The 13,823-nt window shown below is 36.1% G+C and overlaps 2 protein-coding genes across 3 annotated transcripts; one reads left to right on the top strand and one right to left on the bottom strand.

Moving 5' to 3' along the window:
- Nucleotides 1-1,729: 1,729 nt before the first annotated feature.
- Nucleotides 1,730-4,793, bottom strand: snu13a (SNU13 homolog, small nuclear ribonucleoprotein a (U4/U6.U5)). Its single transcript, XM_067377216.1, has 3 exons — nt 4,631-4,793; nt 3,060-3,180; nt 1,730-2,280 (listed from the first exon to the last, which is right to left on the bottom strand). Exons 1-3 carry the CDS (start codon nt 4,631-4,633, stop codon nt 2,018-2,020), a joined length of 387 nt encoding a protein of 128 aa, XP_067233317.1. The 5' UTR covers nt 4,634-4,793; the 3' UTR covers nt 1,730-2,017.
- A 223-nt stretch (nt 4,794-5,016) lies between these two features.
- Nucleotides 5,017-12,718, top strand: LOC137013440 (zinc finger protein 782-like). 2 transcript variants are annotated; one of them, XM_067377197.1, is made up of 5 exons: nt 5,017-5,102; nt 5,895-6,053; nt 6,363-6,700; nt 10,491-10,632; nt 10,789-12,718. In XM_067377197.1, the coding sequence occupies exons 3-5, from the start codon at nt 6,413-6,415 to the stop codon at nt 11,616-11,618; spliced, it is 1,260 nt and encodes a 419-aa protein (XP_067233298.1). In that variant the 5' UTR covers nt 5,017-5,102; nt 5,895-6,053; nt 6,363-6,412; the 3' UTR covers nt 11,619-12,718. The 2 variants fall into 2 exon arrangements, with proteins under 2 accessions (XP_067233298.1, XP_067233306.1); XM_067377205.1 differs by lacking the exons at nt 5,017-5,102; nt 5,895-6,053 and adding an exon at nt 9,469-9,630 and having other exon boundaries at nt 6,567-6,700.
- The last annotated feature ends 1,105 nt before the right edge of the window (nt 12,719-13,823 follow it).

The following is a 13,823-nucleotide window of genomic DNA, read 5'->3' as shown; positions in this document are numbered from 1 at the left end:
TTAGGCAAGTGTTTACAAGCAAGTGTTTACAAAGCAAACATGCAAAGACTAAGTCAAACGGCCTTTACAAAAAAAAAAAGAAGGTAAGACAAAGATGTAGGGCGATTTTGAAATTGGAGTTTTTCACCCTTTCACCTTTCCAACACGATTATGTAATGTGTGGCAGATCGCAGAGCTAGTGCAAGATGAGCATTTGTGGTTAAAAAGTATATTTTTTTTTTTTTTAGAAAAATGGCAGATAATTTCTCTTTTAATTTTGATGATTATAACTAACAACTAAGGAAAATCCCAAATTCAGGATCTCAGAAAATTAGAATATTAAGACCACTACAAAGAAAGGATTTTTAGAAATCTTGGCCAACTGAAAAGTATGAACATGAAAAGTATGAGCATGTACAGCACTCAATGGCTGCGTTGACCTTGGACCTCAGAAAACAGTGGACCAACACCAGCAGATGACGTGGTACCCCAAACCATCACTGACTGTGGAAACTTTGCACTGGACCTCAAGCAACGTGGATCATGTGCCTCTCCTCTCTTCCTCCAGACTCTGGGACTCTGATTTCCAAAGGAAATGCAAAATTTACTTTCATCAGAGAACATAACTTTGGACCACTCAGCAGCAGTCCAGTCCTTTTTGTCTTTAGCCCAGGCAAGACGCTTCTGACATTGTCTGTTGTTCAAGAGTGGCTTGACACAAGGAATGCGTCAGCTGAAACCCATGTCTTGCATATGTCTGTGCGTAGTGGTTCTTGAAGTACTGACTCCAGCTGCAGTCCACTCTTTGTGAATCCCCCTCACATTTTTGAATGGGTTTTGTTTGACAATCCTCTCCAGGTGCGGTTATCCCTATTGCTTGTACACTTTTTTTCTACCACATCTTTTCCTTCCCTTCGCCCCTCTATTAATGTGCTTGGACACAGAGCTCTGTGAACAGCCAGCCTCTTTTGCAATGACCTTTTGGGTCTTGCCCTCCTTGTGCAAGGTGTCAGTGGTCGTCTTTTGAACAACTGTCAAGTCAGTAGTCTTCCCCATGATTGTGTAGCCTACAGAACTAGACTGAGAGACCATTTAAAGGCCTTTGCAGGTGTTTTGAGTTAATTAGCTGATTAGAGTGTGGCACCAGGTGTCTTCAATATTGAACCTTTTCACAATATTCTAATTTTCTGAATACTAGTTTTATACTAGAATACTAATTTTCTGAATTTCAGATACTGAATTTGGGATTTTCCTTTAGTTGTCAGTTATCATCAAAATTAAAAGAAATAAACATTTTAAATATATCAGACTGTGTGTAATTAATTCATATAATATACAAGTTTCACTTTTTGAATGGAATTAGTGAAATAAATCTACTTTTTGATGATAATTATATGACCAGCACCTGTATGGAGAAAAATCCTGGAATGTTTTCCTCAACCTTAATTTCTTTTTGACTGAAGATAATAAAGACATGAACTTCTGGGATGACATGGGGGTGAATAAATCATCAGGAAATTTTCATTCAGAAGTGAACTGATGCTTTTAAGGGGGCTCTATTTAGATTTCAGAAACCCTTGTTATTAGCGACACCGGTGGCTGTTAAGTCAAAGACTTTCAAAAATATAAAAAAAATTCTTACTGATCCCAAAATTTTAAACCAGTTACAACATACTTTCCTAACAGCAGTGAAGTACGTACACACAATATGTAGAATTATACAAATAGGGATTATCTATCCTGTATTCAGACACACTTCAGTTTATCAGTGGATATGGAGTCTCTTTTATTACAAGTCTGTAAAATGATGGACATATAGCTTTACTTCATAACTGTTAATTTAAATGTTCCATAATGTCAAACAAAGTGTGTTTTCAGAAATGGTAGTAAAAAAAAAAGTTACAAGAAAAGCAAGTTCATTATTTTAGTTATTATATATACACATGTACTTGTGCTGACCAATGGCAAAATGAGAAGAATTATAAGTAAACACTTTAAAACTTAGTATAAAACAAATCAAGCTAAGAGGAGCAGACTCTCAGACCAGCAGTCTCTCGATGGCCATCTGCACTGACTGAATCTGAGGCTTGAGCTGAGAGCCTTCCTTAATGGTGACGGAGGTGGCGATGACGGGTCGGGACACGCCGCACGCGCGGCCCAAGGCCTGCTTGGAGCGCACAAACACGTACGGGACATTCTTGTCCTCACACAGCAGAGGCAGATGAAGGATGATCTCCAGTGGTTCAGCATCAGCAGCCATCACGATGAACTCTGCAATCCCACGGTTCAGAGTTTTGGTGGCTAAAAACAATCCAAACGGATTTAAAAAATATTGGGCATAATTAATTTCATATTTTAAAAACCCTAGACTGGTGAAGTCATTCTGAAAAAACAAAACCTGGGTTGATGTTACATCATCTTACATACTATTGGACAAATTCAATCTTACTTAATCCTCCATAATTACTGATTATTCCTTACTGCTTATTCTAGGGCTGCGTCCGAAATCTCATACTCTTTTGAGCAGGTACGTATTTTGAATAAGTACTTACTTTGCGAGTTCTATAAAAGTATGTTTATATAGTATGAATGTGTGTAGTATCAATGCAATGTGGAAGTTCTACATTTGCCATGTTGACATTATCGTGTGACCTACCAGCATCAGTTGCTCAGTTCACTGTCATTCACAAATCCTAGCCGGAAGAAGTAGGTCATCCGGGTGCATTTCCCTACTCTTTTATGAGTACTTTGAATTCAGATATACTACTTTTGTCACATACGCTCACTATGTAGTAGGGAAGTAAGTGATTTTGGATACAGCCTATGTGTGTCACGGGAGTGCTGGATGATTATTGACGTACAGCAGTGCAAATTACATCAGTGTAAGGAGATGGGGAACATTCTGGTAATGTTAAAAGAGCGTTATCTGAACGTTAGGGGAATGTTCTGTAAACCTTAAAAGAAAGTTCTGTTTATAAAGAAAGCCTTCCTGGACAACCAAAAACACACTTTTAAAAAATGACGTTTTGGGAACGTTCTGTCTGGGGAAGAAAAAATTGTTAGCTGGATGACTACTGTACCTTCATTGGCTCCTTTTCTCAGTTGTTTGTAATTGGCCGCTTGTTGCACCAGGTCCAGGATGGTTTTGGTGAGAGTGGAGTCAGCCAGAGGATAAGCTTTAGGATTCACGTCTGATTCAGCCTGCAAGAGAACAGCATTGATTTCTGAAACAGATCGATCTGAACCTCATTGATCAGAGGATAAAGTTCATCTATGTGAAAAAGAAAGCCTGTAATACTTAAAATAGATAAAACCCAAGATGAAAAATTGGAACAACCATATAACAAACATTGCAGCTTTTAAAGGGACAGTTCACCCAAAAATGAAAATTCTGTCATCATTTACTCACTCTCAAGTTGTTCCAAATCTGTATAAATGTCTTTGTTCTGTTGAACACAAAGATATTTTGAAGAAAGTTTGTAACCAGGCCACTTTGGAGCACCACTGACTTCCATAGTAGGAAGAAAAAATACTATGGAAGTCAATATAAGTACTATCTTCCTTTGTGTTCAACAGAACAAAGAAAATTATACAAATTTTGAACAACTCGAGGGTGAGTAAATTACAGAATTTTCATTTTTGGGTGAACTATGCCTTTAAGTAAGTAGCACTTTCTCAAACTGTTTAGAACTTTCTAGAACAATCCAAAGATCTTGGTATTCATATAGGATAGAGGGATGGAGAGAGAGGGGAAGCTTCACGAGCAAACAACTAAGCTTAATACTTCTTGATATTTGTTTCAGTAACAATATAAATGGCGCACAAGATAAGTAATACTACCTTACAGAAGAACAAGGCTATCTGGACCAATAATCTAGAGAGATTTCAGCAGAAGAGGAAGTGTGTATGTGTCTTTAGAAGAATCTTTATTAGAAGAAAAGTGCAGAGTGGAAATTTACAAAGAGGTTACCAAATTATGGAATAAACAAATGAAAAATTCGATTTTTAAACATTTGGTGATGATATAGCATAATGAGAGTTTTATAAGCCATTTTTTTTTTTTTTTTTGTAGGCTGGTCATTTTTACTCGAGAAAACCACAAGAGTAACAAGGTAGGGGGGAAAATAAATATAATAAATAATACAAAAGTAGTTACAGCCTGTGTGAGCAAGATCAGCAGTGTTTAGTCCAATACCATAACATTAACTAGCATGTTGCTGAAAAAGTAAATCCTCTCCGGTTCAAAATGCCCCGAAACACAACATGAGGGTTAAAAAGAAACATGTGCCTCCATGAGTCCCAACAGCTCTGAAAGCTACTTTTAATTATTTCCATGTAAACGGAAGATCTCTAACTGGACCACAGAAACACGAGGTCCTTCATGAACATCAGTAAGACTTTAAACACGTGTGTTCATCACGTGCTGCTGTTGTTACATGTGTTTCACTCCTGAGTCGATGGATTTCAGGATGTGCGCCGGTAAATAACCATTAAAACCCCAGTGCTTTTATTACCAATAGCGTAAAACTGGTGATACAGAAGCAAAACAGCAGCACGTGTTGAGTCGATACTCAGACACACACCTACACACATCATGATCGAGATTTATCCACAAGTTAAGCATGTGATTAAAAGAAAACCACATATTTACCATTTCTGCGAGCGTCAGAAGTCTGTGGAAACGCTATCAGTCCTCTCGGCGTGTGCTGCTTCACGGAGGACGAACAGAACAGACCGCTGCTGCGCGGATTCAATCTTACTGGAGTTCAGGCGTGATTCGCACGGCGAACGAACGTTCAGTGCTTGTCGCTCCGTGTTGCGTCATCAAAACGAGACGAAAAAAATTGGTCAAAAATCTAGTTTTTTTTAGGCATATCCATAGACTGTAAAAAAAGGCATATCGCCCAGCCCTAAAGTATATATAGCTAGATTTAAAAAAAAATCCGTTTTTTTTTTTTTTTTTTTTTTTTTGCAGTCTATGCTTGATATCATCGCATCACTCTCCATCCCAGCAGGTGGTGGAATACGCAGCAAACCGCCGTAACACATCTAAGAAGATCAACAACAACAACAACAAAAATAAGTCGGACGCAGCTTCTCTGTTCTGTTGTACGGAGCATTCAGTAAGTTAAATTATTGTTCTTGACATTTGGGAGTGTTATACTACTCTGTGACTGAAGTGGACTCAGTGACGCCTGGAAATCGGATAGATTTATTGAGGAATGTCTGGTTGGGGAGTCAGGAAGCATTTGAAGATGTTTTGTGTTCAGTGACTCAAAGTTTAGCGAATTCACTCCCTCACTTTAAATGCAGTATTTACTCCTGCCACTTTGCAGTGTGCGCGTGACTGTTTGTCCTCTCAGCAGCAAGAAAATAACGTTAATACTTTTATGCAAATAGATCGTGTACTGAAGCGAGCAAACTGTGGGATATTACCATGGTATATTTAAAAAAATAGATAAAGCGGTTTGAAATTTAAAATTCTTTTGGCTATAAATCTGCAGTGCGCTATCGCAGACATAAACAATGTTGCATATGTACGGTGACCGGGATGGGACATTTGGTTTGTGACCACGCGATATTAAAGGGTTAGTTTAAAAAAAAAAATAAAATAAAATGAAATTTCTGTCATTAATTACTCACCTTCATGCCGTTAAGACCCTCGTTCATCTTCTGAACACAAATTAAGATATTTTTGATGAAATCTGAGAGGTATATGACTCCTCCTTTGACAGCAATATAATCAACACTTTCAAGGTCCAAAAAAGGTATTAAAGACATCGTTAAAATAGTTGATGTGACTACAGTGGTTCAACCTTAATGTTATGAAGCGACGAGAATACTTTTTGAGCACAAAAACAAAAATAATGACTTTATTCTGTTCTCTGTCATTCTCCTATGCTGTTTACATTCAGCGCTTCCTGGTTCTACGTCAAAACGCCGGCTCCTGCATTAGCATCACATGCTTGTGTCGTGCTGCTCACGTGAACAACGCCAGCCAATACTGAGGTTGTATTCTGGTGTAGAACATCTGAAGATGAACGAAGGTCTTACGGGTGTGGAACGACATGAGGGTGAGTAATTATTGACAGAATTTTCATTTTTGGGTGAATTAACCCCTTTAATTCATGGGAATGTCATATTAACTTGTGGGAACGTCATATTAACTTGTGGGAACATGCTATTATGTTGTGGCCACGGGATCATTTTGTCGAGGTAATGACATCCTTATGATGTGTCATTGAGATCCCATGTTGAGGGAATGATTTTGGGCAAATTCCAATCAGAAGTGAGCATCGCTATGCCATACTCACTCCGAAGGGCAGAGCTGATTCGCGCATGACAAGTTGTAGGTAATAACTTTTTCTTCTTTTTTTTTTTAGGTAAATAACATGTGACGCTTACACTGGATTTGAGCAGCTAAGCAGTAAACATGCCTTTGAAAGTTGCAAAATATTGTGCAGTGCCAGTTTGTAGAAGAACACAGTCGCTGCATAACCTTCCTTCTGATTCAAACATCAGGAATGCGTGGTTGAACTTTGTTTTTAATGAAGTTCCAGACCACGTGAATAAGACACTGAGCATTTGTTCGCTTCATTTCACTGAGGATTCTTTTGTAAACAAGACACAGTTCAATGCTGGATTTGCAGAGAGACTGAGATTAAAAAATGGTGCTGTGCCTAGTATATTTGATCCGACGAGAACGACGAAACACACTACTGTGAGTAAAAAATATATTTACTGTCACTGTTGCTTTGTTACAGATTGTTTGATATGTACTGATTATGTGTACGTGTCTAACCAAAATCACCAGTGATTTCTGATATGATTCATGTACCATCAGATGTTAGTTGTCTCAAAATCGTTTATTGCTGTGTAGAAACGCTCCCTTTGCAATCACTAGAGCTGTCAATCAAACAGAGCGAGTTTATCAGTGACTAAGTTCTGGACACGCTCCAAAACTCCATAATAATCAACAAATTTCTTAGTTACCATGCATTTGCAATGTTAGTTATGATGAAACCATTCGTTAGAGTGCAGAAATCAAGTTGCAATGATGAGATCACTGCTTTCAAACACTCAACATGTCTGTGATCAACTACATTTTCATCACTACAGCATTTTATGCCACAATCTAAATATAATGCCATAGATCTAAATGTAATGCTATAATGCTATAAATATTTAAATATGTATCCTACGTGTTCTGTTTGGTGCAAGGAGTCAAATGTAAAATAATATTGGATAGTCTCTCTTGGATAAATCGGAGATTAATCATTACAATAAAAGTTATTCATTCAAGAGCAGTGAGTGTCATTAATGTTAATACAACAACAAAAGACAAAGACAAAACCAGAGACAGCAGCAGGATTATTAAGCTGCTGACTGAATGCACAGATCCAATATACTGTTACACATGCGTTTTTTTTTTTTCTCAACAGTTTACGCTCACTTTTTGCATCTTCAACATGAGATCAGTTTATGTCATCTGGAAATTGAGAGTTAGAAGCAATTATCGGCCGATAGTAGGGGTGTGATGAGACAGTTAGCTCACGAGAATGAGAGGAGATTTTTTACACAGTATTTTTAGGAAATCCTCAATGACGAAATACACTACCAGTCAAAAGTTTGGAAACTGTAAGATTTTTTTAATGTTTTTAAAATAAGTTTTGTCTGCTCACCAAGGCTGCAATTATTTCATTCAAAATACAGTAAAAACAGTGATATTGTGAAATATTATTACAATTTAAAATAACTGTTTTATATTGTAATATGTTAAAATGTAATTTATTCCTGTGATAAAAGCTGAATTTTCAGCATCGTTACTCCAGTCTTCAATGTCACATGATCCTTCAGAAATCATTCTAATATGATGATTTGATGCTCAATAAACATTTATGATTATTTTCAATGTTGAAAACAGTTGTGTACTTTTTTCAGGATTCCTTGATTAATAGAAAGTTCAAAAGAACAGCATTTATCTGAAATACAAAGCTTTTGTATACACTACCGTTCAAAAGTTTGGGGTCAGTAAGAATTTTTATTTTTTTGAAAAGAAATTAAAGAAATTAATACTTCTGTTTAGCAAGGATGCATTAAATTGATCAAAAGTGACAGTAAAGACATTTATAATGTTACAAAAGATAATATTTAAAAAATAAACGCTGTTCTTTTAAACTTTCTATTCATCAAAGAATCTTGAAAAAAAATATTGTACCCAAAAATTTTGTACAATTGTACACAATAAATGTTTCTTGAGCAGCAAATCATCATATTAGAATGATTTCTGAAAGATCATGTGACACTGAAGACTGGAGTAATGATGTTGAACACATGAATAAATTACATTTTAAAATACTTTCAAACAGAAAACAGTTATTTTAAATTGTAATAATATTTCACAATATCGCTCTTTTTACTCTATTTTTAATTAATTAAATGTAGCCTGGTGAGCAGACGAAACTTCTTTTAAAAAAATTAAAAATCTTAGTGTTTGCAAACTTTTGACTGGTAGTGTACATGACAAGAAAAATAGTCTGCAGGTGCATTTGAAATGTTTTATCTAGTCATCTTGTAATGAATGTCATTTCAGAACTGCTTTCCACAAATTGATCATAGAAATAAAAATAGTATAACTAAAAATTAATAACACAGTTTTCTCTTAGTCTTATTAAGTTCAAACAATAAGTGCTACCATAATAAAAACACTCTCTCAATATTCAAAATGCAAATAGAGACCAAATTTTTCTTCAAGCATGATACAGAGCTGAGAGATGGTTACAACTACACAGCCCAGCCTAAGATAGCTTTCATATTGGGAGATATTTGCATGCATCAGGGAGCCGCTTTCAAAATGCGTTTTACTTTCGCTTTCGCATACTCTGTGAATAGGAATGTGCTGAGCACGAATTCTACAAGATAAGACATTTATCAGATGCTTTGGCTCTGTTGTACAACGAATCCTCCGCCATAGTCTTGTCAGTCATCTCATCACTTACTCTCGTCATGTGATCAATGAACTCTGATTCCTGCTGCACTTATCAAACTGAATTAAATTGTATTTCTATACAAAGCAAAAAATCAGTGGAGGCATAATGTAAATGTAGCAGTGACATATTCTATCCTAATTTCTCAATTTCGTCATGAAAATAATAGGAGGCAGCTTTTCACCTCAACAAGAAATCTTGTCACATTTTAATCTCGCAAGATCTCGTCACACCCCTAGCCGATTGCGATTGTTAGCCAATCGGAGCACCCCTAATAGGACTTTGAATAGGATTCTCAAAGCATGTTTTGTATGTTTTATGCAAAAGTGAGTGACATACTCTATGTTGTCTGCTTCTACGTTGTTAAAGGTGCCCTAGATTCAAAAATTTAATTTACCTTGGCATAGTTAAATAATTAGAGTTCAGTACATGTAAATGACATACAGTGAGTCTCAAACTCCATTGTTTCCTCCTTCTTATATAAATCTCATTTGTTTAAAAGACCTCCGAAGAACAGGCGAATCTCAACATAACACCAACTTCTACGTAACATTCGGGATCATTAATATGTATGCCCCCAATATTTGCATATGCCAGCCCATGTTCAAGGCATTAGACAAGGGCAGGAAGTCTGGATCTGTGCACAGCTGAATCATCAGACTAGGTAAGCAAGCAAGAATAATAGCGAAAAATGGCAGATGGAGCAATAATAACTGACATGATCCATGATTACATGATATTTTTAGTCATATTTGTAAATTGTTTTTTTAAATGTTTCATTAGCATGTTGCTAATGTACTGTTAAATGTGGTTAAAGTTACCATCGTTTCTTACTGTATTCACGGAGAAAAGACTGTTATTTTAATTTTTTTAAACACTTGCAGTCTGTATAATTCATAAACACAACTTCATTCTTTATAAATCTCTCCAACAGTGTGTAATCTTAGCTTTAGCCACGGAGCACAGCCTCAAACTCATTCAGAATCAAATGTAAACATCCAAATAACTACCATACTTACACGATTAGACATGCTGCATGACGAACACTTTGTAAAGATCCATTTTGAGGGTTATATTAGCTGTGTGAACTTTGTTTATAGCTGTTTAAGGCAAGCGCGAGCTCTTGGGGCATGGAGCACGAGATTTAAAGGGGCCGCAGCCTAAATCGGCTCATTTATAATGATGCCCCAAAAAATTAATAAAAAAAAAAGCAAAACTATGGGGTATTTTGAGCTGAAACTTCACAGACACATACAGGGACACTTAAGACTTGTATTACATCTTTTAAAAACATGTTCTTCGGCACCTTTAAAACAACAATTACCGTATTATTGACGAAGATTCATATTACACCCCCTCTAGGTTACAATTACTTTGTTATAGGTCTTCATTTTGTATCCAGTGTAAGACACATTGGTCTCATTTAAAATGTAAAAGGATTTTCATTTGTTGAATCATTGAATAAAGTTGAAGTGGAATCAATTGTATGAAGTAATATCTGTACTGTTTCGCTTTTTTCCTCAGATCTGGTCCTCCAATCACTGCTCACATCTTCATCCAAGCCATTCCCAACTGAAAGCTGTTGTAAAGATGGAAGGGGACAATAATGATATCAGAAATTCAGAAGCATGTGGAGTGAAAGATAAAGATACAGAGGAACAAAGAGGTTGGTGTCCATTCTTGATTCTTATTTGAAAAACCTGAATGAAACACATTTTCTGACAGATTAACAGAATTGTAGAGAGTTGTTAAAGATTCATAAAAAAAAAAAAAATGCATAGGACAAATAGAAGATCTAAAAAAACTTATATTTTCATTTCAGATTTAATGAATGTGCAAGAGAAAAGTGAAGAATTGAATGATTTGAAGAAGAAACATCAGATTCAGGACCTTCATGATGCCAAAACTAAAGGAAAAAAAGGACAAAAAATATCTCAAAGAGCAGAAGCCAAAAAGTCTATTACCTGCCCTCTATGTGGAAAGAGCTTCTCATGTAATTCAGTCTTTATTGTTCACACAAGACGTCACACCGGCGAGAAGCCGTTCACATGCCCTCAGTGTGGAAAGAGTTTCATAAATAAAGGAAACCTTAGTAGTCACATGCAAATCCACAATGAGGAGAGGCCGTTCACATGTGACGAGTGTGGAAAGAGTTTCAAATGGCCATACAGCCTCAGAGTTCATAAGCTCATTCACTCTGGAGAAAAGCCATTTGATTGCGATCAGTGCGATAAGAAGTTTCTTAAGGAATCAATTTTAAAGGGCCATATGAAAGTTCACACAAAAGAGAAGCCTTACTTGTGTTCTGATTGTGGTAAGACATTTTCGTGGCTAGGGCGTTTTAAAGACCATCAGAAAATACACACTGGTCTGAAAGATTATTTGTGCTCTGATTGCGGTAAAGCTTTTACTACAGCCACTCAGTTGAAAGTGCACCAAAGGACCCACACTGGAGAAAGACCTTACAAGTGTTCATATTGTGAAAAGAGGTTCAAGCAGATGGGAACCCTGCAAGGACACGAGCGAATTCACACTGGAGAGAAGCCTTATCAGTGCCATCAATGTGGCAAGAGATTCAACTGTTTCAAAACTACACAGATTCACAGTAAGAAGCACTGCCCAAAACTAAATGGTATGTCAGCACAATTATAAAGCTGCTTTTATTATTATTTGGGAGAGGTGTTTTTATATAAATGTGTGAATCGACTGTCTTCAGAAAAGTGTCAGTGGTGATTTTTCTTTTCTTCATACCTCTGAATAAAGTATGTTTAAAAGTGCAGTGCTGCTTTGTGTACAGGGGTAAACTTTTACTCTTTATGATGTTATCAAACACTCTTTAAAATGCTGGGTTAGGGTTATTTTAGCTACGCAGTGCTGGGCTGTATTGACCCTGCTGGGCTATTTTACTATTTACTAGTTGTTACACTGCTAGGTTAAAATTAACTCCACAAAATTACTTTAACACACACAGTTCCTAGAGTAACACACAGGCTACAGTAATAATCAAAAGTTGAACATTAGCAAGAACATCCAGTAATGGGCAGAAATATAGGCTAAATGACTGAAAAGTAGTTCACTAATGTAACTTGGTGCCAACCCATTTAAGCCTTAATCATCAGTTTAACCCTCACAAACTCTCACATCATGTTGTCATAATCACAGACCTGCTTTCAGGTTTCATGATACTTTACAGTTTTTCTTTATAGGTTTATGTACAGACTTGCTTCAGTCAACAACACTATAAAGTTGGGGTTTTAGTTAGTAAACTTCCAGTTGTTGAAGTGAAATTTGGTCAAAAATATTTAATTAAATTAAAATTTAAATTGCTTTTTGTCCATTTTAGACTATTCAGTGCAGCCTAAAAAGTAGGCTACACTTTCCCATAAAACGGAGAGGTCTCTTGAACGCAGTATTTGCATTGGTACATTACTGTATCTCACACTATGATATGAAAAACTGCATAAACACTATGCCAAAATAGATGCAAGGTGGTTTAAGAACGCATTAGGATTTCAGATATTCCTTTAAAAAGTAAGAATTTATCTTTTCGATTTTGTAATCAGCTCAATCGTGGTTTGCTTTTGGCTAAATATTTTATAACTGTAGTGTACATTTGACCTACGTAAAATAAAAAATACAATATTTTGTGTCTTTTTGTTTTCTAAGAGTTAAAAAATGCAGCTGAATTCAGTTAGAATTATCCGTTTGATTCATATTTTATAAACATACTTTTTTTCTTACTATTTGTGACCCTGGACCACAAAACCGGTCATAAGTCACATGGGTATATTTGTAGCAATTAGCCAACAATACATACTATGGGTCAAAAATTACAGATTTTTATTTTATGTTAAAAATCATTTGGATATTAAAGGATTAGTTGACTTTCAAATAAAATGTTCCTGATAATTTACTCACCCTCATGTCATCCAAGATGTTCATGTCTTTCTTTCTTCAGTCGAAAAGAAATGAAGGTTTTTGATGAAAACATTCCAGGATTATTCTCCTTATTGTGGACTTCAGTGGCCTCCAAACAGTTGAAGGTCAAAATGACAGTTTCAGTGCAGCTTCAAAGGGCTTTAAACGATACCAGACAAGGAATAAGGGTCTTATCTAGAGAAACATACTAACTATACAACTTTATAAACACAAATGATCGCCTTCCAAGTGGTGCGCCAAAACCGCACTTTCGTATTCTTTAAAAAGCTTACGCTGTATGTCCTACGCCTTCCCTATCCTACTTACGGAAAAAAACGAAACTGGTGCCGAGTTCGTTCCGTAAGTAGAATAGGGAAGGCATAGGACATACAGCATAAGCTTTTTGAAGAATACGGAAAGTGGAAGCACGTGCAAGGTGATCAGTTGTTTATATAAAGCATATACAGTTGTATTTTTTCGAAAATGACTGATCGTTTTGCTAGATAAGACCCTTATTCCTCGTCTGGTATTGTTTAAAGCCCTTTGAAGCTGCACTGAAACTGTAATTTTGACCTTCAACCGTTTGGTGCCCATTGAAGTCCACTATAAGGAGAAAAATCCTGGAATGTTTTCATCAAAAACCTTAATTTCTTTTCGACTGAAGAAAGACATGAACATCTTGGATGACATGGGGGTGAGTAAATTATCAGGAAAATTTTATTTGAAAGTGGAGATCATGCTCCATGAAGATATTTTGTAAATTTCCTCTCGTAAATATATCAAAAGTTTATTTTTGTGAGTGGATATGCATTGCTAAGAACTTCATTTGGACAACTTTAAATGCGATATTTTGATTTTTCTTTTTCTTTTTTTTCTTTTTTGTACCCTCAGATTCCAGATTTTCCAATTGTTGTATTTTGGCTATTCTAACAAACCATA

The sequence above is a fragment of the Chanodichthys erythropterus genome, chromosome 3 (assembly GCF_024489055.1).
Source record: "Chanodichthys erythropterus isolate Z2021 chromosome 3, ASM2448905v1, whole genome shotgun sequence".
NCBI lineage: Eukaryota > Metazoa > Chordata > Actinopteri > Cypriniformes > Xenocyprididae > Chanodichthys > Chanodichthys erythropterus.
Note: the sequence above shows the minus strand (reverse complement) of the source record. Positions and strands in the feature narration are given on the sequence as shown.

What these genes read in the sequence shown, in the direction of transcription:
- snu13a (XM_067377216.1), bottom strand. An exon ending in GAGAAAAGGAGCCAATGAAG is followed by an intron (nt 2,281 to 3,059) that starts GTACAGTAGTCA and finishes GATTGTTTTTAG; the next exon opens with CCACCAAAACTCTGAACCGT.
- LOC137013440 (XM_067377197.1), top strand. Translation starts at nt 6,413, where the DNA reads ATGCCTTTGAAAGTTGCAAAATATTGTGCAGTGCCAGTTTGTAGAAGA. An exon ending in GAACGACGAAACACACTACT is followed by an intron (nt 6,701 to 10,490) that starts GTGAGTAAAAAA and finishes TTTTTTCCTCAG; the next exon opens with ATCTGGTCCTCCAATCACTG. An exon ending in AGATACAGAGGAACAAAGAG is followed by an intron (nt 10,633 to 10,788) that starts GTTGGTGTCCAT and finishes TTTTCATTTCAG; the next exon opens with ATTTAATGAATGTGCAAGAG.